This window comes from Dermacentor andersoni, chromosome 1 (genome assembly GCF_023375885.2).
Source record: "Dermacentor andersoni chromosome 1, qqDerAnde1_hic_scaffold, whole genome shotgun sequence".
Lineage (NCBI taxonomy): Eukaryota > Metazoa > Arthropoda > Arachnida > Ixodida > Ixodidae > Dermacentor > Dermacentor andersoni.
Window position 1 is genome coordinate 233,194,965 of NC_092814.1, and position 24,515 is coordinate 233,219,479.

The 24,515-nt window shown below is 47.0% G+C and overlaps 1 protein-coding gene across 2 annotated transcripts in view; it reads left to right on the top strand.

Moving 5' to 3' along the window:
* The window catches only part of LOC126548498 (PH and SEC7 domain-containing protein 1-like), a 425,618-nt gene that overhangs the window by 285,155 nt on the left and 115,948 nt on the right, over nucleotides 1-24,515 (top strand). For both annotated transcript variants that reach the window (XM_050196708.3, XM_050196709.3), the window contains exon 3: nucleotides 9,278-9,331. In XM_050196708.3, the coding sequence (XP_050052665.1) occupies nucleotides 9,278-9,331 (54 nt within the window). The remainder of the gene's footprint in view (nucleotides 1-9,277; nucleotides 9,332-24,515) is intronic.

Below are 24,515 nucleotides of genomic sequence, written 5' to 3' on the forward strand. Positions count from 1 at the left end.
GCATTGGTGGATTTTCAATAGCTGGCGGAGAATACTGGGAATCAGTGTTTTTAGCTAGTTTTATGGATCGATGAAAGATTTTGGATTGATCGTGTTAAGGAATAAGTAATCGAGCGTTATATTCGCTTCATTTTCCCGCAAAATGCCCGTAAGAGGAAAACTAACTTCCAATGGTTTATAGCTGCTAGGCAACTGAGCATTGCAATTTCTGCTGCGGAAGAGTTTCTGCCATAAAGCGGCAACCAAACTTGAGGAGGACACGGCAGCTCGCGGCAACTGGTTTCGCCTTGTCATATGCTGTCAGCGCCAAGCCCGGCGAGTCTATTTTACGAACGCGAATTCGTCAGCGAAAACTGTCCGGCTTCTTAGCTTAGCCAATAACCGGAAACATCGCGCCCCGCAGATGAGCAAGCGATAAAGAGAAACTGACAAGTACGCGGTTTCTTGACGCACGCGGAACAAATTTCGCTGTATAACATGGCACGTGGCGTACCGTATCAGACGACCAGGAAAAGACTGCGCTCGCCGTGCTCATGGCATTTGCACCCTGCCCTGTCAATTGGTTTCTGTACGAAAATAATTACAGAAGCACAGATTCGCTAACACTAATGACTTGTTTCCTTACCTTGATCGAGCAGGGGCCGTTCTTCCACTGCAACAGGCTGCACAGCCGACCACAACAGTGTTGTTTTGGCCGGGTGGGCGTAGTCCCTTTTTGTGAAGTGTTCCGAGCAGAGGCGGTAGCCGTTCCATGTACTTCATCTGCTCCCATGTCAACCCTGCCAGGACTTCTCATTCAGCGCTATTTCGCGATATGTGACATCTGAAAAATGGGCAAAATACTGCGTCGTCATGGTTAAAGAACACCTAAAAGCGAAATCAATGTTGAAAGTACGAAGAAGCAAGAAAAAAAAATTTTTTTTCCGTTTACGCACAGTTTGAAAAAGAAGCGCACCTCGGTCGTCCGCATGTAACTCGAATTTGTAATTGAAAACGCAAGTGGTGACTTCTACGTAACTGTTTTTTTAAGGGCGGTGGGGGGGGAGGGGGCTTCTGTCGAGTTTATGAACATTGAAAGGTGGTAATGTCACAACAAAAAGCTTGTGGCCGGAATGCTGGCCAGCGTAACCAGTTTGTGCAGCAAGCATTCAAATACCCTTGGAAAGCATAAATTACAAGTTTTCTGCTCGTGGACATAACGAAGAGCAGCCGCTAACATATAAGGAAGCGCAATTTCTGTCTGCGCGTCAGCTAGCATCACTCGGCTCATGAGCAACTGTCAACAAGTAGCTTCAGTTTTTCACAACACCGCAGAAAAATGCGCCGCGCCAACCAAAATTATATTCACTAGAAAGCAACCGCGGAAGACCTTTCGTTTCTTGCTATAGCTGTTTTGATAAGGTTAGCGCTTGTTTCTTAATAACGACTGCCAAAAAATTGTGCTTACCTCTCGTCCGCTGGGAAAGAAAAAATATTAGCGTTTGTGTTCCTCCCCGAGTTGCCACACCCCAGAGCTGCGCAACACGCCTTGTTCCCTTTCTCATGCTTTTCCGACATTGCCGCGACGTTCGCAGGCACAGAAAGAAAATTTCTAACTGCAGGGCATGCGAAAAACGAGCAACGTGCATAGAAAGAGGCAGGAGCAGACGAACAAAATGGCAGCCGAAGCCAAGGTATATGTAATCTGGTAGCGAAGCTTGTTGCGGTTGGCGTCTGGCACCCCGTGTAGAAAGGGATTTCACCAGACCTTCTCTCACCATGCCTCGTCGAAATGAGGCGTGACTGCTCCTGCTACGGTTGGCATCCCGCACAACGTGCAGAAAGAAATTTCTCTCACTCGACCTTCACACACCTTGCCTCGTCTAAATGAAGCGTGACTTCTTAATTCGCCATGACCATTTCGAGTGTCTGCCGGTCTGGCGGAAGCCCCGCAGTGTTTACAGGCCTCGTTTGTGTGTGTGAGTGTGTGTGACTTTAGAGGGACCCTTTCCTCGAACAGCCAAAGTCTACAGGAGAACTTCCACGAACCAGCAACGCGCAAAAGAGACGGGCAAGCGTCTACAATTCCAGGAGGCGGGACGTCCTCCTCCTTGCAGCAGGCTTTCTGTGCCGGTCACGTGACGTCGACGGAAGCAAGATCCCTAGCTCCTCCTTGTAGCAGGCTTTCTGTGCCGGTCACGTCAAGTCAACGGAAGCAAGATCCCTCCCACGATTGTAGAGAGCCTATTTAAGGGGCTCCGAACTGTACTTTTGATCACTTCATTCTCTTCTCTTCATTTTCACCAACCTTTGAATAAACCGTGCAAGTTTCGCACTAGAAATCGTCTCGCCCTTGCTTGGTCGACATGGTCTACCGGATGCCTGCAGCCCGCCGACAACGCCACGCTGCCCAATAGTAACGTTGGTCGAGCTTCGATTGGCAGGCGTCGCTGCTTCTCGGCAGCAGTACGATACGCTACCCTGAACTACGCAACAAGCTTCCCTAGAAGCCCACATGAATGGCGGCTAGTTGCGACCGTCGCCATCTACGTTTTTTTTTGGGGGGGGGGGGGGGGGCGAGGGGAAGACAACTAATAGCAATCAAAAAATGAAAAGTGACGTCACTACCGGAAATGGCAGTGACGTCAGACCTTACTCTGTTTGGCGCGAATGTTTGAATTTCTTTAGCTTCCGGAATTTCGACCGCTACTCCAGTAGTTTTTCTTTTGAGGCTGAGGAGAGTTTGGGACGCACCTTGTTATGGTTGGGGGTTCAATCCCATCGCTCGTGATCCGTTGTCAAGATTGGAGTCGGGCATGAATTAGAAGGTAGCTGGCCCCTGCCGTCGTCCAACTTATCCACGCTGAGGACGTTGATGAAGGGAAGGACTGCTTCTCATCTAGAACGAGGAATATGGGTTTATTTACAGTATTTATATTAGTCTAACATGACTGTTTGAGAAAGTACATCAGTCTAACATGACTGCTTGAGAGAGAGTGTCCTGAGCAGCCGCACGACAGCGGTTTTTAAACGCTCGGTCCTCTCCCGATACCCAGGTGACGGAAACGGCCGTCCAAGCACCGTAGGGGAGACGAAGCACCGTAGAGGAGACGACCCGGCACCGTAGGGGCCCCGAACTGCAGCGCGCCCGCCGGCCGCCCATTGTCTGGCGTCTTGGTCGGCGCGTGGGAAGGGGTGTCAGTAGACGTTCCCGCGGCTCAGTAACAATAGTTGGTCCGCCGAGCCCGTTTAGTTACAATGGCGACTTCGTCAAACTTGCTCCAGCGACGGAGAGTCGAGGACGCACGTATTGTTGTTCACACGCTGTCGACTTAGTCACGCCGTGGCTAGAGGTGTGCGGCGACGCTCCCGGAATGTTGCCTCCACAGTCGCAACTGGTTGGCAAAACTTGCACTGCAGCTGTCCGTTCTTAACAACCTCAGCGAAAGCGCCAGCGTGTCATTAAACAATAGGAGTGGTGTATGTCTTAACGTGAACATAATTAGGCTGTTTTTTACGGCAATTGCTCCAGTGCGTTCCTTAGGAAAGTGAGCGAATAGGATGGAAATGAATGACAGTACCACAGATGTTTCAAAAGCAACTTCGCTTTATTCGTCTAGAATAATGCAACCAATATAATTGACTAAAGAAAACGTGTTTCAGTGGATGAAAATTACTATGGCCAGTACACAGTCGTAATGTATAGTGTTGCGGCTTAGGGTTGCGTTAGGGCAAGGAATCCACCAAGCCCATCGACGGTTACGTCATGTTGTAGGAATGAAGGAAAAAGTGTTCATTGGCTTAGTTAAACGGCTCCAGTTACGGAAGCCCACACCATGCAGGAGCAAGTTATAGGTCCGAGTTCACATCAGGACCCTCTGTCCTACTCTACGAAAAGTCTCCGGTTTTAATGCCGTCGTTTTCCCTAGTCAAGTCGACTAGGGGATCTGAAGACTGTCTAGAAGCAAATCACAGTCGTCGAATCCGTGTACCACCCCCATGCTACGGCAACGCTCCGCAGTAACTCCGCCTCGGAAGCTTGGTGGCATGGAATATGCAGCAGGGTAGCAACCTGCGAATCCAAGGTCGCCGTCATTGTTCGGTAGCATATGATGTTGCGCCCCCCCCCCCATTATAATTTGTTCAGGCTGTCAGGTACTGGTGGGGTTATTGGCATTTTGTGGACCCGTCAGCAGTCAATGTCGACGCTGCGTTGACGTCTGGATAGGCGCTGATGGATGGGTGGGTGTTTGTTTCGTGGCAAACGTCTAATTAACGCCTTTGTGGTGTTGAGACGTAACAATAGCAACATATGCGAAACCTTTTCGCAGAATCATTAGCAATTCCGCGCGACGCCATGTATTCATTCATAGTCAACAGTTATCAGAGAACATTGGCCCACATTATCATTTAGAAAACATTACTTACTAATTCTGCTGCCCGTCAGAGACTGAGAGCCTGTGTTATGGAGAGTGAACAAACGTAGCGCGACGTTTTTTCGCCAAGCGTTCCGCATTTATCGTCACGACGAAACACAGCGCGTCGGATGCCGCAGCGTGAACTTGCACGATAACAAAAAGCCTCCGCTCATACCTTTCGCCAATGAATGCCGTACGTTAGGCCACGAAAAATTTGAAGTGAAGCGCACGCCAAACTTTGAGCAAACCCGCAAAGAAATATAAAAAAAAAGCTCGGATAAAACCGCTACGTTTAAGTGAGCAACGCCATTCCACACGACTGGTTTGCATAGTCTTGCGCCAGAAACACGGGTTGGTAGGGGCCATTAAGAACGAACTAATAAATTGTGAAATAGAAAAAAAAGTACATTTGTTGTTTTGGTACAACAAAAACATTTGAAACGGAATATTTACTTACGGAATATAATTTTTTTCACATAGATTTTCTAACTTCAGTGTTTCTACCCCCCCCCCTCACCTATAGTCGCGTTTCAATGGTGCACCACGAACTGATATCTTTGGCGATAAGATTTGGCACGCTTTTGATTCCAAGCTTCGCGACCTATTTAGAAGGACCTTAGCCGAAGCGATAAGAGCGAAAGCGCCACCCTTTGTCGCGAGAAATGGAGCGACTGAATAAAGATACATAGGACGCCTAAAAAGAAAATAGCCGAAGATACATTTTATTTCTACTCATCGTTGCATCACTTTATTACTATGTAGGTTGAAAAGATAGAGCCACATATGCAAAAGTTGCTGAATTTTCCTTTGGCTACCAGTGTCATGGCGACGCTTTATTGCCCATACCGAAACTAGCCCCACTGTCTTCACTACCATGTGCACATATGACATACACCTTGGGAGCTAGCTCTTCACCGGGATCACGACGCGCTTCGACACGTACGAGCAGTGCCGCACCGTGTGCGCATGCGTGGGCGCGCGAGCCACGAGCTTGCGCTCGTCCTCAAGCGCAGATGGCGCGAGACAGATCGTATCACGTCCAAGCGCGGCGCAAGCACTGATGTATTTTCTAGACCGGGACTCTGGCTGCAGCATTTCTCTATGGCTGCAGCCTCACGATTACACGCCCCTGGCTACGCAGCTGCGGCTTGGTGCACTCAGTGAGGCACACTTAAGTCATGCGAGAATGTGCTTTTTTTTTTCTTTTTTTTTTTTACTGTTTGAGCTTATGTAACGATTCTCAAAATAAATCAGCTGATCAATATTTCAGCATTGTGAAGCACTGTCAGTAACAAAGTACGAAGCGATATCTCGTCCATTAGTGAGCCAAGTGGGCGCGTGTCTCTTGTTGAAGCAGACCATATGAGCAAACTGCAGTTCCTCGCGAGGCGCGGCAAACGCAAGGCTCGCAGGCGCTAGACAGCGCGCGTCGGCAAGCGTACGTGTGGTGTGTTAGCCATGCTAAGCGCCGCTCCCATGCCCACTCGTGGTGCGAGAAGGCTATGTATAGCTGGCGTTCTAGCACCATCGCCTCTTATATTAAACATTTTATTTGCTTCTATCTTCGCTGTTACTAAACCTTTCTTCGTGTTTTTTTCTCTCTCTCTCTCTTTGTTCGTTCTTGCGGTAGAACATTCACTGGACACTGCAACTTCGAGCGTAGAAGCCTCTTCACGTGGAAGTAGTTATCCTGCCTGAAACTTCGGGGCTTTAAAAGGCCCCTCATCAGGTCCCACAGCAAATTTTGGTTATACGCTGGAAGTTGTTACGTGTCCTGTAGGGAGCGGTCTGCCGCAAAAATTAGTCAAATCGGCTCATGAATAGCAGCCAGGCTCCACTGCCAAGCGAGACGCTCTCTCACTGCGAAACGAGACGCCCCGTCTTGCGGAGGCAAGACGGGGGGCGTCTTGCCTCCGCAAGCGAAATTCATTCCCTGCGTTCTCCCATACCGGACCTCGAGGATCGCGTGACGCATACGTCACGGGCCCACCGTCTTCATTTTTTTCTCCTCCTCGCTTTTTTTTTAATTTTATTTATTTATGATTATAATTTTTTGCGGCACTGCGCGTTTCCGCTTACGGCGTTGCGCGCGACCTCTTGTGATTGTCTCGTTTCGCCTTGCGCACGATTTTGCACGCTGTGCGCAAGGGCTCATGACTAGCGGTATAATTCAGTAGAAGGATCGGTGGCAGTGCTACACGAATATTGAGGCAGAACAAGCGGATCGCAGAGCATAATCACGCGCTGGAACACGATAGAAAGTGGCATTAGAAAGTGGCATGGTTTCGGTACCTGCGTACGTGATTGCACGACCGTGGGAACAAGCAGACGAAGCGGAAGTACATCTTTCTTGTTTCGGTGCGAAGTAAAACAACAAACATGCAAACATTCCGCTTGTGTGTTTTATTATTTCTCTAAACTTCAATTCGTCAATTCAAGCAACAGATCACACAAATAACAGATGCTGCCATTAATAATTCTCGAAGTCACGTATCACCACGAGCGACGTAACACTGCGGACGCGACTACGTAGGAGCAGGGACACGGCTACGTCACCGTCCGGCTTGGAGCGCGGTCGCCGCGAGGGAAAGGGAAAACGGCGTTCGGATTGAAATTTCAGACCTTTCCGCGACATATAGCGATGTAATACTTTGTAGACACGATCGTTGACGCGCATTGTACGTTCGGCGCTTGTCAGCTCAAAATGGCCAGACCTGGTGAGGGGCCCTTTAAAGGCAGTACTGGAAACGTAAATGGGATTCGCCGTGGAATAAGCGACGGCTGGAAGATTGGTGGCGCAAAGGACAGGAAAACATGCAGTGAAATGAACTTTGTAATAAATTTAGCTTATAATTTATAAATATATTCAAAGGTTGTGATATACCATAAAACTAAAACGAACGAGATCAGTGGCATGTGCCACCATCCTGTTTCAAAGGGATGCTCACTTCACCATCATCATTGTATACGCCATAATGTTCGATAGGCCTTGGCGAGGGGTTCTTAATGTATGTACTAATTATACTAAGTGTTTGCTTCTTTTTTTGGGCTATTCGAAATTTAAAAAAAAAATGCCTTTGGTAGATCGCACAATTCTTGTCCTTGAACTGGATTGCTGCACAAGCGGGCATTACTTGCACAATAAATCGAAATGCGTAATTTACTAATTGACAAAATTCCACTTATTTATGTTTTAACTAATAACTTTAGGGAACATATTGCGCCGTCAAAATTGCGGTGAAAATGCAGTGTTGCGCTTACTTAAAACGCCGTTTTGTGCATTGAAGCGAAAGAGTAATCGGACCGCCACTGTATTTCGTCGCGTACTTGAGAATGAAATCTCGAAACTGACGTCATTCTCAGAATTTGTTCCTTGTGGATGTGCTTTGCGAACTCCCCTGCTACAATTCATAAATTGCAATATGTGCTGTAATTAGTTAAATATTGCTAATTGTGTTAGTTAATTATGAGTTTAGATTTTTCGGGCAATGTCCGTCTTTTCTAGTAATTCAGCTCAAGGACTGGAATTGTGCTATCTGCTACGCGCTTTTTTAAAGTGGTGGAAGAACAGGCATGCCAGTAACGTTGCATCTTTGGTTAGCCGCGCAACGACCGACTTCTGATAAAGAATTGCGATATCTACATAGATTATCTGTCCGTTGTAATGCTGGAAGCGAAGATCCGTACACGTGTTATCCACCCGTCTCTTCGGTTGTGCCATGGCGTGGTAGTATAAGCTTGGTATGTGTGCGCAGTAAAATTGTTGGAAGTAAGCGCTGTTTCCTGTCCCTTCTCTCAGTTTCTGTGTCTCTCATCGCGCTGCTAACTAAAGATACCGTTTTTTTTTTTTTTTTATTCTTCATAGTCCTAATATGCATAGTCCGTATATGCACTTCGATGCTGTGGTTAACTTAACGACGGTGTTAACGTGGTTAACACCGTCGTTCGCCGTATAGTTTGAACCATTCACTTTTGGATCAAGTGAATAACATGTTTGCTTTAAGCTCCCCTAGACAAAATGAAGCCGAACTTATTACGAGCAAAGCGTATTGTTATTTAAAGCCGTAGTACCGCTCCACTTCCTTTTTTTTTTTTTCGACTGAGCTGACGTTTCTGGCGCCGCGGTTACGCAGGTGCGAGCCTGTCTGTTCTTTCTCGCATCACCACAGTCTGGCAGAGTTGCTGTGCCAAATGCTGCAGCATTGCTTGTAATTGCACCGCCTGTGGTAGCTCTGTGCATGGCTGTGGCGTCGCGCTCCTGAGCACGACCCCAGCCGCGTTCCGATGGGGGCGGAATGCGAAAGCGCTCCTGTGCCGTGCGTTGGGTGCACGTTAAACACCGGGCGGTCAATATTAATGCGGAGTCCTCTGGCACGGCGTCTTTCATAGCCATATTAGATTTGGCATGTAAAACCACTTATTTTGATTAATCAGTGCATTATTAGCTTTTTTTATTCTTCTGCTCCAAAGCTTCTGTGTAGGACGATTTTCTTTTTTTTCGTGTCCGAATTCTTTCTACAATCGCTTCTTCATTTCCTAAAAAAAACTTACTTCTAACACTATTTGTCTTGATCATCATTGTTTGGGGCCAATGGTAATTTTCTATTAATATGAGCCAAATGGTTTCTTGAGAAAATAACTAGGCAAAACAAAAATAGGACAAAGGTGTCAGTATTTGTGTGGTTTCTTTGCGCCAGCTACAACAATCCACTAATGCAATTCCTTGCCCGCGATGCGACTGCAGCGCCACTGTATGGCTGCCTAGCTGCAAAAGCCATTGCGGTTTGGCTACATTGACTCGTGAGCAAGAGTTCCATTGCGTGTAGTGTGTCATATGGTTACATTCTAATGCGAAACTTGCCTCTGCTTCTTTCTCGCAGTACTCAAATGCCTGAGGCTGGCCAACGATGTGGTGACACTGAAAATAAAGAAAGGTATGTGGACTTATACTCTTGTTGAAATGTTTATATGTATGTTTGTGGGCTATTGTTTTTTTGAGCAATAGGGATCAGCTTTTTTATGCAATTTTCTTTTTACTTCGTTTTGCTTTCTCCTAACGTTTACTAAGAAAATTCCTTGAAAGTTGGAGAAGTATTTCTCTGAAGAATAGAAGCACACAACCGTATAAATCTGCACAAGGACGCGCATGCGTATTCTATATATGCGCGAACGATCTATGAAAGCTTTTAATGCAGGCCTGCCGTCTGCAGCTGCCGCTTCTGTCGCTACGTTCATAATGCGCCACAGAAAGTTTACATGAAGCTAACAGAAGTAGGTACTTCGTCCGAGCTAGAGTAAACAAGCGATGGGCCGGTCTGATTGAACCAACCTGCGACAAGTAGTAGAGGCCGACGGATCCCGACCCGCAAGGGTTCTTCGTGAACACCGTCGTTCGGCGATACTCCGCCAGGAATCGGACGCTCTGCTCGCGCGCTCTCTCGCCTCGGCGCTGCGTGGCACTGCGATGTCGTCCCACGAAAAGTGAGTTGCGCGTAAATGCGGCCTCTGGTCTCAGTCCGAGCCCGCCCACGTCGCGTTCGTGCATGTAAACGAGCTTTAAGCGATTCCCCCATCTGCTGTCCAAAATACCCTTTGTGTATAGCCTACAGAACGGAGGAACCGTTGAAGACGTGACATCGTTAAATTAAAAAAAAAAAATAGCGACCCAAAAGTTAAATGTGCTATAGAAATGAGCTGCGAAGAACACATGTTTAAAGTATGTCGAGACGCTTGGAAACCATGTTCTGGGTAGTTCAGCGGGGACTTGTGTGGAAGTTGTAACTGTTAGTCCGTTTCGTACACCACGCCCAATAATTATCTTTCTTAGACGTGCAGATTCTCAATTTCGGGAATTTTCACCCTGCAGGCGCGCCCAAATTCGCCTTGCAATTCTGTGGAATTTTTTTTGCGCCTACTTTGTCGGCTACACCTCGTACTACAGGCTTGTACTTGCCAATGCTGTGCACTTCGCGCAGGTGTTTGAGATTCACAAACTTCGCCGTCTTTTTCAATACTTGCTTGGTTAGCCTGGCGGGAATGTTGCAGATACACCGGTGTGTACGTGGCACCTATCGGTAGAAAGAATTCATCAACACCGGCCGACTGATGTTATTTGCCAACAGAGCGCCGTAACGAAACCTTCTGTGTTTTTCTTGTTTCTTTTGCCATATGTCGGCATGTTGCGAGAGCAGCTTCACGTAACTTTAAGCAAGTTTTTCTTTTTACATTCTTTAAGTGGTTAACGTTAGGCTACTTAGACCTACGTTCGTAGTCGCTGTGAGTAACGCAGTGTTCTTTGAAGCGCTATTGATTTGGTAATTAACTTGTTTCAGTTACGCAAATTTTGAAATATTCGTTGTAAGGAAATACATGTGATTGGAAAGGTTGTATAGAATGCGCAGAAACACCCAATAAATTTGTTTACATAATGTTATCGTTTGCGTAGATTTTTTGATAGGGCTTAAAGAGAGCCAGCGCTATGTGGAAAACATAATAATGCAGACGTCACTGCGTGTTTGCACGTCTGGTTCGCAGCGCTGCCATTTGCCTTTCAAACAAAAAAAAAAAGAGAGAGAGAGAGAGAGAAAGAGAAGGAACAAAATAACGAAGGCCCCAGTTCGTTGCAAGAAGACGCGATCGGCCTTGGCGTACAGACAACCATTTCTGTACTGTTGTGTTGAAGGTGGAAATCCACACCGGTCTAAAATGATAAGCGATAGGCCAGCGCTGAAAGCGGATCGAAAGACACTCGTCGGCTTCTTTTACGAGGGACGTTCAGCCTTCGTTCTTTAGAAAGACGATTGAGAGCACTTCAAACTAGACGCGACCCGCCGTGGTGGCGTAGTGGCTTTGGTGTTTCGCTGCTGAGCCCAATGGCGTGGGATCAAATCCCGGCCGTGGCGGCCGCATTTCGATTTGGGCGAAATGCAACAACACCCGTGTACCGGTCATTGGGTGCGCGTTAAAGAACCCCAGGGGATCAAAATTAATCCCCCACTACGACGTGCCTCATAATCATATCGTGGTTTTGGCGCGTAAAACCCCAGAACTTAATTTGATCGTTAACGCGACAACGTTAAGGGCCCCGTGTCGCAGAAAATGCGGCATCGGCGGCGTTCTCCGCCAGAAAAAAAAAGATAAAACACACAAAATCTCGAGCCACTACCACCGAGGCCCTCCGCGTGGCGCAAAGGCGTTACTGACCTAATTGAATTTCTCACAGTAAAATGCGTCAGAAAATTCGTAAAGTCTGACCTACACACAACCTACAGACGTGATAGTGTCGGATTCTAATTTAGATATACGAGAAAATATAATTCTATGCGGAAACTCAAACACAAACTCTTTTTTTTTCTTGCTTACGGCGTTACTAGCTGTTGAGCCATTGATGAGTCACTGCTTGTAAAGCCCCCCTGCCTTACGGGGGTATGAGCCATCGCTCTGCCCTGCGCTGCCGCCGGCATCGACCCACCATTGTATTCTATCGGGTCCCGTGTTGCAGAATATCCGGAGCATAGAGTTTCCTACAATACAATAGAGGTAACTCTGGCGCTGCAATCGTTGTACCACCATGGGAATGATAGGACGTGCATGAATTTGTCTGATCTTCGTGCTTGTGGATCCAGACGTTCTTGTGGCTTCGTATATTGCGCTATATATGCCTTCATTGTCGTAAATTTGAGAGCAATCTATACTCTTCGAAATTCAGAAGACGCTGCGAACGCGCCCAATAGTTACTTATTGCAACGATTGAGCTTGGCGACGTGGCCAAATCGAAACGTGCGAAGCGTTTTAAGGCGCTGGCACGCCCGCTATAAATTCATAAGGGCGCTTCACATCGCTTGTCGATGCATGACTCCGTAGCGTAATGGTTTTAATATCGGGCCTTTCGTGCTCGAGGTCCTGCACCCTTCCGTCAGATTATTCTAATAATGCTTATTGAATTGTTTAGTACGCAGTACATTGTTGAAAATGAGTTTACAAAGTCACGAAGCCGTTTGAAGCCGGAAAGACAGAAGTTTAGGCAAATCCATCCCATAATTCCCATGCTGGTACAACCGCCCATTGCAGCTCACGTAGACACTATAGCGGCAGAGTTCCCTCTAGTAATTATTGAACTTAGATGGTTAGCTAGTCAATATCGCATTTTAAGAAATATAGTTACTCGGGACGACTACGAACAATATGACATTGGTCTCAATTGCCTAAACGTGGCACCCTATTTTCTTTTTTTTTGGGGGGGGGGGGGGTGGGGGGGTCCAAGCTGCGTCTAATACACAGTATACTGTTAGTGCAGTATTGAGCGAAAATAAGGACACCAGGGCATCAGAAAAAAAAAATAATGTCTTCTAGCACCCAGCCGTGCAACGTGGAATTGTCTCAATGCATTACATGAGTCCAACAGTTGCACGTAGACTGTACTTCTTGAATGTAGCCTGGATGTCCAGGCTGCAATCGAAGAAAAAAATGTTTCGCGACATCTGTGGTGTCTAGGCGACACGTGACTGTACGTGTTCTTGTATACAACCTGTTTCCGCAGCGACTGTCCCAGATTATTCAACATATGGGATTCGACACACGATAATTCCTGCTGACAAGATTCATAGCGGTGGCAGATATTGGACTTTGCAGGATGATCACCAGTGCGAAGTTTCATTAACAAAACTTCACTAAATACCTTTGATCAACAAGAAACGTGAGGAGGCGTGTTGCAGAATTAAAGTCATTCCGTGCTAAAATCATACGCTTTTGCTGGAAGCTTTGTGCCGGCACCAGTTTAGAGAAGTACGCGCTCAAAATGTGCCGTGAAATGCACACCTGTTCCAGTTGACGGTTTTCCGTACTACATTTTTCCACAATGCAGAAACAAGCAGAACCCGTGGCATGCATGGCTGCCCGTCGGCATGAAGTCGTGAAGACCGATGATGATTCTATGGTTGACTTAGAGACTTGATGCCGTTGGTCAAAAAAAAACGGAATTTCTGTTGTGCCAGCCCATTGCAAACGACCTATAGTTTACTCCTCGAAACCATATTAATGTTGTTGCCGACAGAAGTGATAACTTCGTCACTTAAAAAACGAAGGCTTGAATAAAAACCCGTTCGCGTATATTACTGTTTTTTATCCTATGTGGCCAAGGAAGGTTCGGCAGACAGCCGTATTTTAAACATCTTAGCATTTAGTGTAAGACCGACAGACAGCATTGTCCTATATGAATTACTAAAGAACAGCGAGTGTGATGACAGAAGAATTCTATACATGATCGACTGTTTCTTTAATCCCTTAAGGGTGAAAGACGAGTCCAGCTCGTTAAGCGAAGACATGCCAAGAAGACGAACAATGAGACGAGCTCGTCCATCGCTTTTTCCTTCCGTTTTTCTTTTTCTCTTCTTTTTTGTTTCGTTTCTTTTCAGCCCTAAAGACGATTTTAACTCCTGTGTTGCTTCGCGATTCTTCTAGATGGCGTGATTTATTTTGTGCTTGTTGGAAATAACATGATAGCGCAGGGAGCTACTGAAGAGTAAAGTTGGGATCATCGGCCCACCTGTGCGCAGTGAAGCCCACCTTCGTTAGAGCGCAAGCAATTTTTTTTTCTTAGTAAACTTCGCCTTTTTCACAGCAACTTCTTGCATGGTCTTGCTTTATATCATAAGTGGCATAGCTTGCACGTGATGTTGGGAGCACAGACTAACTTGCGTGCACTGAAGCCCACTTTTATTAGTGTAAAAAAATATTTTCTGGTAAGGTTCATCTTTCTGACAAAATGTTTCGCACGGACTTGCTTTATATGATCGTCACACTCGATCGTTTGCACGCCAAAAGGGCGAAAAAAGGAAACCTTGTTTTCATTATTTTTTTGTTTTCCGTCCTTAAATGGTTAATTGCAGAGTTGAACGCCAGAGAATTCTTTCTCCCCCCCTTGACGGAATGTCAGCGCTGTGAATGGACGAACCCTGTGGCCGTAGAAGGCGGCTGTAAGCTTGAAACTGCCGTATTAAGCTGGCTGGGAACCGGCCTTGAGCTGTACTTTACTGCGTGAATTATTTTTCACGCTCCAAGTCATTGTGAGAGTTCCACTCTTGCCGAAGGATGACAGGAAGTGCGTCTCGTGTACGCATCGGTCTGTCCCGGCCCACTCTTTTCCGCACTTCCGTCGCAGCCTTCGGTCGGCACACTCAAAGCAGCAGAACGTTCGCTGTCGCACTAGTTTGAATGCCTTCTCTCCTTTTCGGTTAGTACTTTCTGCTTGCGCTACCCGGTCTCGCTGTAGTGTTTTGAAAACAGCGCCGAGATTTTGCTAGAAGGCTGCCGTCTCTCTGCGAAGGCGTTCGGATGGCGACGGCCCGTGTGCGCGTTTGTTTGTGTTTGGGCCGAAAGCGGGCGCTCTTTCTAAGCAGCTCCTTCGTATTTTGGGACGTCCTAGATATTCCCGTGCAATAACAGACTCCGCCATCGCCGGAAAATGGGGTTCGGCTTAGCCAGACGTCTGCTCGGGACAGCTGTCCTCCCCAGGAAGGTTCCGGGAGAAGTTGAAATTGCGATGGGAGGAACTCATCATAGGCGAAGCAGTGACCATGCCGGTGTTCGTGTGCTTTTGACAAAAAAAAAAAGAGAAACACATCAGGTTGGATAAATTCTATAATTCATTGAATAGGGCTGCCCTTTCTTTTCCTGGGCGACGGATAACGTCAGACACAGGTCAGTGTGGCTATCGTTAACCTAGCTTCCAGTTTATTCAATTTATTCCAGCCTATATTCTGCCTAGATTGATTGCGCCGAATCTTTGTCTGCAGTCTGTAATTTTCGGCCATACTTATCGGCGCCGGTCATATTCACGGCGATAACAAACGAGGAATGTCAAGCATTGGCACGAAGCACGTAGTTAGAAGAGGGTACAGTGCACGCGTCCGTAGTATCCACGGGTAGCTGCATCAGATGCACTCTTTGATTATGTGGCCTGCTCGTTGCCTACGATGTTGCGGTTTGAGCAGAAGCCTCCTGAGCCAATAAGCGAGCCCTTGCAGTGTCTTGCATAGAGGGCCATTTCTTCCTTTTTGGATATTTGTATTAGGATCTCAGTTCTTGATCTTTGTCGTCGCTGCGCGGTATATGACCGGAGTCAACCATCGATATCTTGAACATAAATACGGGAGCGCCAAAACCACGACAACAGCGAGCCGAGCACGACGCGACCAAATGCTGTGGACTATATTACCTAAGCCATATGTAAAGCGGGGGACAAATGGTGTGGAAGGATTCGGCATGTGTCGAACCGAACGTCGGTGTATCCGAATGTCGAGGTTTCCGAGGAGCACGTAGGCCGGTTTTGAAAAAGCTATATTTACGCACTACCTTTTGTATAACTTCGATTGGTCGAACCGTATAAAGATCGAGAAGCTTGCTGCTTCTTTGGTGCATAGGCAATTTGGCGTAATGTTGGCTGCTAAAGAAGGAAGTGCGTGAAAATGCCGTTCTTTTGTTCTCTGCATTTTATAAAATTTAAGGATCCGCCTGCAACTTTTCTAGAGTTTTTAAACACAACTGCATTAGTTGACTTTAGTCATAAAATCTAAACTTGCTTGGGGCATATATTGCCGGCGAACGAATATATCATTGCATTGTCGCTCTCCAGGATATATTTTCATTCGTTATAGAATGTCTGGAACTTCTCGCGGAATTCTAATGAAGCTAATGAAAAGATAGTCGGCAAAATCAATAAAGTTACGCGGTCACGGGATGTAGTGTTGATGACCTGCGTGGTAATATTAAGCTTGAATATTTCCGCCATGGCCACTATAGATATAAGCGAGACTTGTCACGAAGAACTCAGCTAGGTCCCTCCCTGTACGTTAGTCCGCTCGGCGTTGATGTCAGGAACAAGGAATGTAAATTAGAAACCCGGATCTCGATGCAGAGTTCGTGCTTTCCTCTTTCCATGAATAGCGCATACATTTCATGGAGTAGATTTAACTGTCCAAGGATGCGAATGAAACAAGCAACAACCTCAGCCATATACAAGATAAATACGTTATGCATTCTTGAATATATTTTTTGTTGCCGAGTCTTGTGTTTGTTAAGACTAGGACAACGAAGTGAAAACGTATACCAAAGGTGACTTTAGAAAGACGCTTTTTTTTGTGCTTATCTTTTCAAAGAATAAAATACATTTATTCTTGAACACTCATTGCGTTGTTTTGAGACTGGTTCGAATTTTTCTGAATGTGGTACTAAACAGACAAAATCGCTGCATCATGCTGCTCCATATGAACATCAATTTCCGCAGTGGCAAGTGATCATGAGATTATTTTGCGGTGATCTAAAGCATACTTGACGTTTCTAGAACATGGTCAAGTCACGCGAAGCAAGTAGCGCTGTTCAGTGAAGAGATTCTTCGGTTCAATGATAATGGTATCTATATTTTTGTATACTACCGAATGAATTACGTTTATGCAGTACCTTTAAAATTAAAGATCCACTTGCTTTAATAAATCACTTGACTTCAGCTACGCAAATGAACCTCGTGTAGGCACTTTATGTGCTTTGGCGGTCACAATTTTCGTGAACGAGTCTACAAATATGTATTATAACGAAGAACGTGATCAGACGGCCATGAACATTTCTTTAATTATCGTGCTAGCTGCCATCTTCTATCCTTTCGCACGACTTCCTTCAATGTCTTCCCGCACAGGTTGTCATGTTCCTGGTGTTGTTCCCAGTTTGACCGTAACAATATTTAACGAAGATTTGTTAACTTTTTTTGATATCGTGATTATAGTCTAGTATGTTTATACTAGAAATTCGAACACAATCGTTTGCGAATGCAACTTGATTTTGTTTGAGCCTTCTAGAACGCTTGCCTTCCGAGATGTTCATAATAGACTTTGTCTGTGTACTCTAATTTTGCATTCAAGGACAGGGGTCTCGACAACGTCATGTGACCCACCGTGTGATGTGGCTGATCGCGGGAGGAAGGGGAAAGTCAGTCCATTGTGCTTATGCGACGAGAAGAGGAGCGCAGCTGTTATCAGCTCCGCCCAGTTTCTAGACTGGGTGAAAAAAAATGAATTTATTATCAGTACATGTCGGGCGTAAAACTTTCGACCGTGCATGATTAAAATGATTAGTCAGCGATAATGTTTTTAGGTACCGTATACCCTGAAACGTATCGAGTCCGCGCGCTACTTCGTATCAGTGCGGATGCTAAGTACGGGTTTCCTGTACAGAACGTTACACTAAAATTTCAATACAATTCGGTCAGGTTTACTTTCTTTCTTTCTTTTTCTTTTTTTGAGATAGCATTTGAGCGTTACATGCTGCAGTTAATAAGGCGAGCTGATAAACGACGTTTCTACTGAAGCAACTGCGAAATTGCGTAAGGAGCCAGGGCACGAAGAAAAGCGACAGTGGCCGTTGGATAATAACGATTTCTCGCAGCGGCTAAATTTATTGCTGGGAAATAAAAGGACAAAAGTTCCAGGAATTCGCCGGGAATTCTTTGGGCCCACTGGCGAACTAAATAGGAGGTCAACGAATTTTAAAGACATTCTATAGCGCATTCTCCTATGAACTTTGTTCCTGTCTGTGAAGCTGCAAGGTGCGGTGATGCGCTGAGCTTTTCCGCAAATTAACTTTACATATTGTCGTACGCGCTCTTGGTCCGTGCCATCTAACGGGCGATTTGTATTGGCCAGTCTGTGCTCGATGGCGTCGCGATACACTATTTATAGAAAACAGCGCGCGTGAAGCACAATTTCAATTGCAGATTGATGTGTTCGAGCACAGAGGTTCTTAATTTGCGTGCAAAGTAGTCACTCTGCTAGGATGAAACTGCCCTGACGTTTCAGCCGTTCTGTGCAGACGTGCGCGGCTTGGTAGGCTGCCGCATCCTCGGTACGCAGTTGCTGCTTGCGCTCGGCTGCACAATTAAGCCTGTTCTTGTGCCAGGGCTGCAGCATCGGCACGGTGTAGAAGAGCTCGTTCCCGGTTCTGCTCGCGGCGTTCCTGATGGAAAGCTGCCTGCTCCTCAGGAGTACATATGACGCGTGGCCTACCATTTCGGAGCCGGAGAGAAACTGCTGCGCGCGCGCTCGGCGGCGATGGACAGCAACGACGTCACTGCTGACGCAGCCAATCGCGCGCCTCTCTTGTTTTTTTTTTTCGCGCATGTGCGTGGGGTTGCGTCGGAAGCGTTTTCGGCGTACAGGCGACGGACAGATGGGCAGACGAACGAATCGGCTCGCCATATACAGCTTCGCTGTAAAAAGGCATGCAGATATGATGGCATAGGTCATCTTATGCGGTCGTCAACTAACCTATGCGTTGGCGGATGCCGTCACACTTAATTGAAAAGTCATGCCGGCATCCCTGCGGCGGCGTTTGCATCCGTTGTCGCTGTCGCCATAATGTGTGCAGCGCTTTGCCGGAATCTGCGCAAGAAGGTACCTGGAAGCTGGTGATGCCGACGAGCACGGTTAGATTTGGGTACCATTGTCTCGTAGTCTGACGCCGCGTGACAGATGGTCGCGCTCTAGCCTACGCCGCCGGTGCATCTCGTAACGGGTAGCTGGACTACGCTGCTGGGTCGTCATATGGAGTTTGTGCTAGGCTAGCCCACGCCGTTGTCCGAACTTTCTTAACTAGAGTTGCTTCTTTGCTGACAAGTACGAGGTCTGGAGGTTTTAAGAACGAAACGGGTTTATGTACAGATATATTAAGGCAAACTCATTTACAGAGAAAATAATACTCGTACTGGCTGAAGTACAGAGCACAGTGCGTATAAACATCGTAGCCGGCAGCTACATTGTTCTCGGAGCATAAGCTAAATTATTCTGGCAGAGCCCACTGCTAGCACGTACGATGGCTCCTTAAATAACTTTCTTCTCTAGATCACTTGACAGGGAAACATGCCATGTCATCATCGGCCAATCCAATGGCCTGTAGCCGTCACAAAACACCGCTTTGAGGAGAAGGTCCACGCCGAGCACAAGCACGCCTCCCGAGATGATTGTGGAAAGGGGGAAGCGAGTGCACCATACTCATTGTCCCAACGATGACAGGTAGAGATGAACAACTCAAGCCGCCAGAAGGAAAGCCGCTCCCCGAAATTCCCAACCACTTCTTGATTGGCTTTTGGTTGGCATGGTGCACACCACTTGGCGTTGATAATTAGCAGAGCTTTTGGACGCGGTCGGGCTGGACAGCTTGCTGAATACGCGCGCAGCCATTTTTCGGCAATTCGCCCACACCTTGAATAACACGGGCCTGCCAAGACGGCTTCACAGTGACGTCGCGGGCAAGCCGCTGCGGTAGAATAGAGACGCGCCCTCATGTAGAAATTTCGAATTTGTCAGCATCTCAGTGCTCACGTTGACTCAGTGGAATGTTGTTTGACGTCGATTCCACTATGACTCCAGTATCGGCTCTTGGGCTAATACGCCAAACGTAATAGCACATATACCGGGTGTTCAAAATTAAGCTAGGTAGTTTAAGCTTTATGCTTAAGCTTTGTGGTTAAGCTTTATGGCACGCGAAGACCACCTGTGCAAATACGTTATCTGGCCAGGGGGACACAAAGAGATGATCTCAAAGTTGGCGCTGGCAACGATAGAAGTATATGCGTATGATTGTGGCCCAATGGCTAGAGCATCGGGTTACTGGGTTGCGGTGCCTATTTAAGTGTGAGGTATTTGGCAAGACAGAAGCATCGCAGCAGCTATGGTCAGAAAAACGCTGAGAGTTAGCAAAAAAAAAAAAAGCTTCACTTAAAAAAAATTTAATATGCTAAAGTTAGTTTCCCATTCTGCGCCTTCTGCGGCGACGTGAACAGAGGCCCGAGTCTTCAGACACCACTGTGGTGGCGTAGTGACTATACGGTGTTGGGCTACAAAGCCCGAGGGCGCGGGATTAAATCCGCGGCCGCATTTCGATGAGGACGAAATGCTAATTAACGTTAAATGTTAATTAGCGCCTTGGTTTTCAATATAATTCCCGTGTTCCCCGTGCACTATGGCGTGTCTTATGATATGGTGGTTGTGGCCCACAATACCCCAGAATTTAATAAAATAATAATTGCTTCAGGTGCCTAACTGGTGGTGGTGGTGGTGGTGGTGGTGGTGGTGGTGGTGGTGGTGGTGGTGGTGATGGTGCTGAATTGTAGCAACAGGTGGGTTTAGCCTGGCGAACAAGGCCGGCAATCGCTCCGCCCGAGCGTCTCGCACAATACCGCTGAAAGGTTTCACCATATGTCCATCAAATCAGTCTCTCTTAAGAATTCGATGAGGAGACGTGAAGTTTCTTTGCGGGCTATAACTGATCCCTCGGGAAATATAAAATGTTGCAGGCGCGCATGCGGAAGGTCCTTGTTTTGCAGATTCTTCAGGAGAGTGTCTCTTTCATCTTGGAATTGCTGGCAGGAGCACGAAAAGTGCTCAATGTCTCCTGTCTCGTTGCATGCCGTACAGTTCGGAGAATTGATTCGCCCCGTTTTAAATAACCAGGCCGGTGTATTAGCAGATCCTGTCCTAATTCGATATAGAAGTGAGGCTTCCTTTCGGTGCAATCTCTTGGTTACGCGGGGCATATGCGGTGGAACCCAAAGCGACGCAAAGTGATTTCGAATGTCAGATTTTTGCTCTTGATTACTCTTTGGAGCCTTGATTTTGGGAGGATGATAGAGCGCTGCGTATGCAAGCGCATCAGCTTTTTCGTTTCCTGAGATACCAATGTGGGAGGGAATCCACTGAAACTTTACTGTGAAGCCTTTGTTCTTGAGTTCTTTCACGATGGCTAGTGATTTGCGTGGGAACTTGAGGGATGGCAAACCACGGTATACTTGTAATGCGGCCTTTGAGTCCGTAAGGACAGCCACATTCTGCGGAGGCAAAGTCTTTAATTTGCGCAGAGCAGAAGCTATTGCTACGCCTTCCACAACTGTCGACGAGGCTATACAGTCCAGACGGCCAGACCACGTATACCTTAGAGAGGGAATATAGAATGCAGCTGCACAGCGGCCTTCGTCTGCCTTGACAGAGCCATCTGTGTATACTTGTATGTGATTCGGGTAAGTCATGTTCAGGTGTTCCAGGACTAATGACTTGGCTTCTGCAGATGGAATGCAGCTCTTTGATTGCAATCGTGGTACACTTAAGTTGCATGTGATGTCCTCGAATGTCCAGGGTGGTTCTATCCTTTCCCTCTGTCTCGAGCAGCGCAATCCTAATACGCGAAGCGTGTTCAATGCTGCATAAAAATGTGAACGTGGCCTGTTACCTATACGAAGTAAGAGGGCTCTACCGGGCGTAGACTCACTCAATCGTAGTGGCTGGATCAGAGCTTGGGAAGCCTGAAGTCGTAGAGGGCGTGACTCAGCTTCGTAGAGCACTTTCTTGTTTGACGTTGGCTGAGGGACTCCAAGGCAAAGTTGGATACCTTTTCTGTGGATGGCTTCTAAGCGCTCGTATTGGCTGTCTGAGGGTGACATCAGAGCTGATAGCTGAGACAACAGCTGATACAGTATTCGACTGGTAACCAACGCTGTATGTAGCCGTAGCATCGACGTCGGGTGGTTGCCCCAGCGTATGCCAGCGACTCGCTTGAGCACATGTAGCCTGGGTGACGATGACGCCACAACGTGGTCAACACCGCGGCCCCAGAGTAGCCTGTGGTCTAAGGTAACGCCCAGAAATCGGACGTTAGTGACTTGTCGAATCTGGTATCCGTCCAAATTCAGCGTCAAGCGTGTAGATTTTCTTTTCACTCCAGGAAATAGTACGAATGATGATTTCTCTGCTGATAGTGATAATCCAATCGTTGCCAAGTGGCCCTGAATGGCTTTTACTGCTCCCTGGGCTATTCGTGCGAGGCGGCGATGCTGGTAGCCGGAGACCCATATGCAGATATCATCGGCATATATAGATATATTCACTGGTTTTCGATGGTTTAGTACTCTTGGGAGGCTACTCATGGCAATGTTAAATAATAAGGGAGATAAAACACTCCCCTGTGGCACACCGCGAAATATACGTATATCATCGCTCAAAGTGTCGCCAAGACGAACTCTGATGCGACGATCATTGAGGAACGTATGTATGAAGTGCAAGAGATGACCCGTGACGCCTATAACTTGTAACTGGCTGTTAATGGCTCTTTGAAACACGTAGTCGTAAGCCTTAGAAACATCCATGAAAACAGCAAGTGTCGACAGGCCATCCGCACTGTAATGTTCTATGTAGCTTAGCAGGTCCAGCACATTGTCTTGAGCGCTTAGACGCTGCCGAAACCCAGTCATGCACGATGGTAGTTTTCGAGCCTGCTCGACATACCAAGTGAGTCTTGTGCATGCCATCTTCTCCATTAGCTTCGCTGCACACGAGGTCAGTGATACCGGTCTGTATGAGTCCAGAGCTGCAGGATTCTTTCCAGGCTTCAGAACCGGTACCACCCATGCTACCTTCCATAAATGTGGGATAGCCCCACTGGCCCAGACTTGGTTAAAAAATGCCAGCAAATCACGCCGTCTCTCAACCGGTAGGTTAGTCAGCATCTTATTACTGATAAGGTCAGGTTCCACCGCACAGCGACGTCGGAGGCTGCTCATAGCTAGTTCCAAGTTGTGCCGTTATAAGATATGCTGACATATTGCATGTAAGAACACGGGAGGGGACGTCATGCGTTGCTCGGACGTTCCCTCCATTATTGTGTAAAGCGGGATAAAATATCTTTTTCTAGCACGGGCTCTGTAATAGAAAACCGAATTCACGTCTGTTCCACCACGGCATGCGTGGAATGCATGGAAATCTACAGCTCAAGTAGTAGTGTGCACGTAGAGTTGAAAATGTCGAGGTGATGCAAATACTATAGAATTTCAGAAATCGCTAGCAAACAATTCAAGCAGGGATATGCAGTACGGATATACACCTACATCAGTGTAAAAAATAATCGCGAACAAAAGAAAGAAAAATAAACAATCTACATTTTTACCCCAGAAAACGTTTGCTCAGAAACTGCGAATAACCAGCCGTGGTTGCTCAATGAATATATGGTGTTGGGCTGCTAAGCACGAGGTTGCGAGATCGAATCCCGGCCACGGCGGCAGCATTTCGATGGGGGCGAAATGCGAAAACACCCATGTACTTAGATTAAGGTGCACGTTAAAGAACCCCAGGTGGTCCAAATTATTCCGGAGTCCACGCACTACGGCGTTCCACATAATCAGAAACTGGTTTTGGCACATAAAATCTCATAATTAAATTTTTAGACACAGAATTGATGAACGTTTCGTTAAATGTCCGTACAGCGTAGGCGATGCTCAGGCGAACCATTTGTCGGCCAAGAATGCCAGGCTAACCCCGCCTATGTCAACACCGCCAGCACCGCTTTTGGCTCGGGTTTGAATCGGACATTCGCATAACATTTCTTTAGGAGGAGGTGTATAGATCTGTTGGACTAGCATTCTACATACAATATACCCAACTCCACTTAGTCCAGTGATTGTTTTCTGTGTGGCCTTGTTGTTGCATGAATGAGTTAAGCGTTGTCATAGAGCATAGTTGATATTGAGTCCTTGAAAGCACGGCACATACCCAGCACTAATGCTATAGACCGAGTCGACTGCTTTCTTCATTATCGCGTCCCTACTCATGGCTCTCTGCTCTTTGTAGAGCTTGACATTTGCAGAAGTAAGGTACATGCAAGAAAAATTCTCGAGGCGATGTTCATGTTTGCTGTATTACGACCGTATTGTCCTTTCGCGCTTTGTGGTCGCATCCAGCCAGAGGAGGACGAAGAGGAGGAAGAAGCGCGCCGCTTTGTTTTGAGTCCGCGGTGTTCCTTTGGACGTTGGGGATGTCGCGCACGCTGCTCTCCTGGATCAAGGAGTGGGCGCTGAGACGGTCTCGGAGTTTCCTCTCCGGACCGTGCGCGCGGGCGTGCTTCGACTACAAGAGGTTCCCCACGACCACCTTGTCCTCCTTTGCTGGTAAAAGGTTCGCCGCCTTTCTGACAAGGCGACTGTTGAGGATGTAGTCTAAATGCCGTGTCATTAGTTGCACTGTCAGAAAATATCGATCAGGGTTTTACGAACTGTTATGCCATTACGTTTTCCACTGGTAATATTTCAGG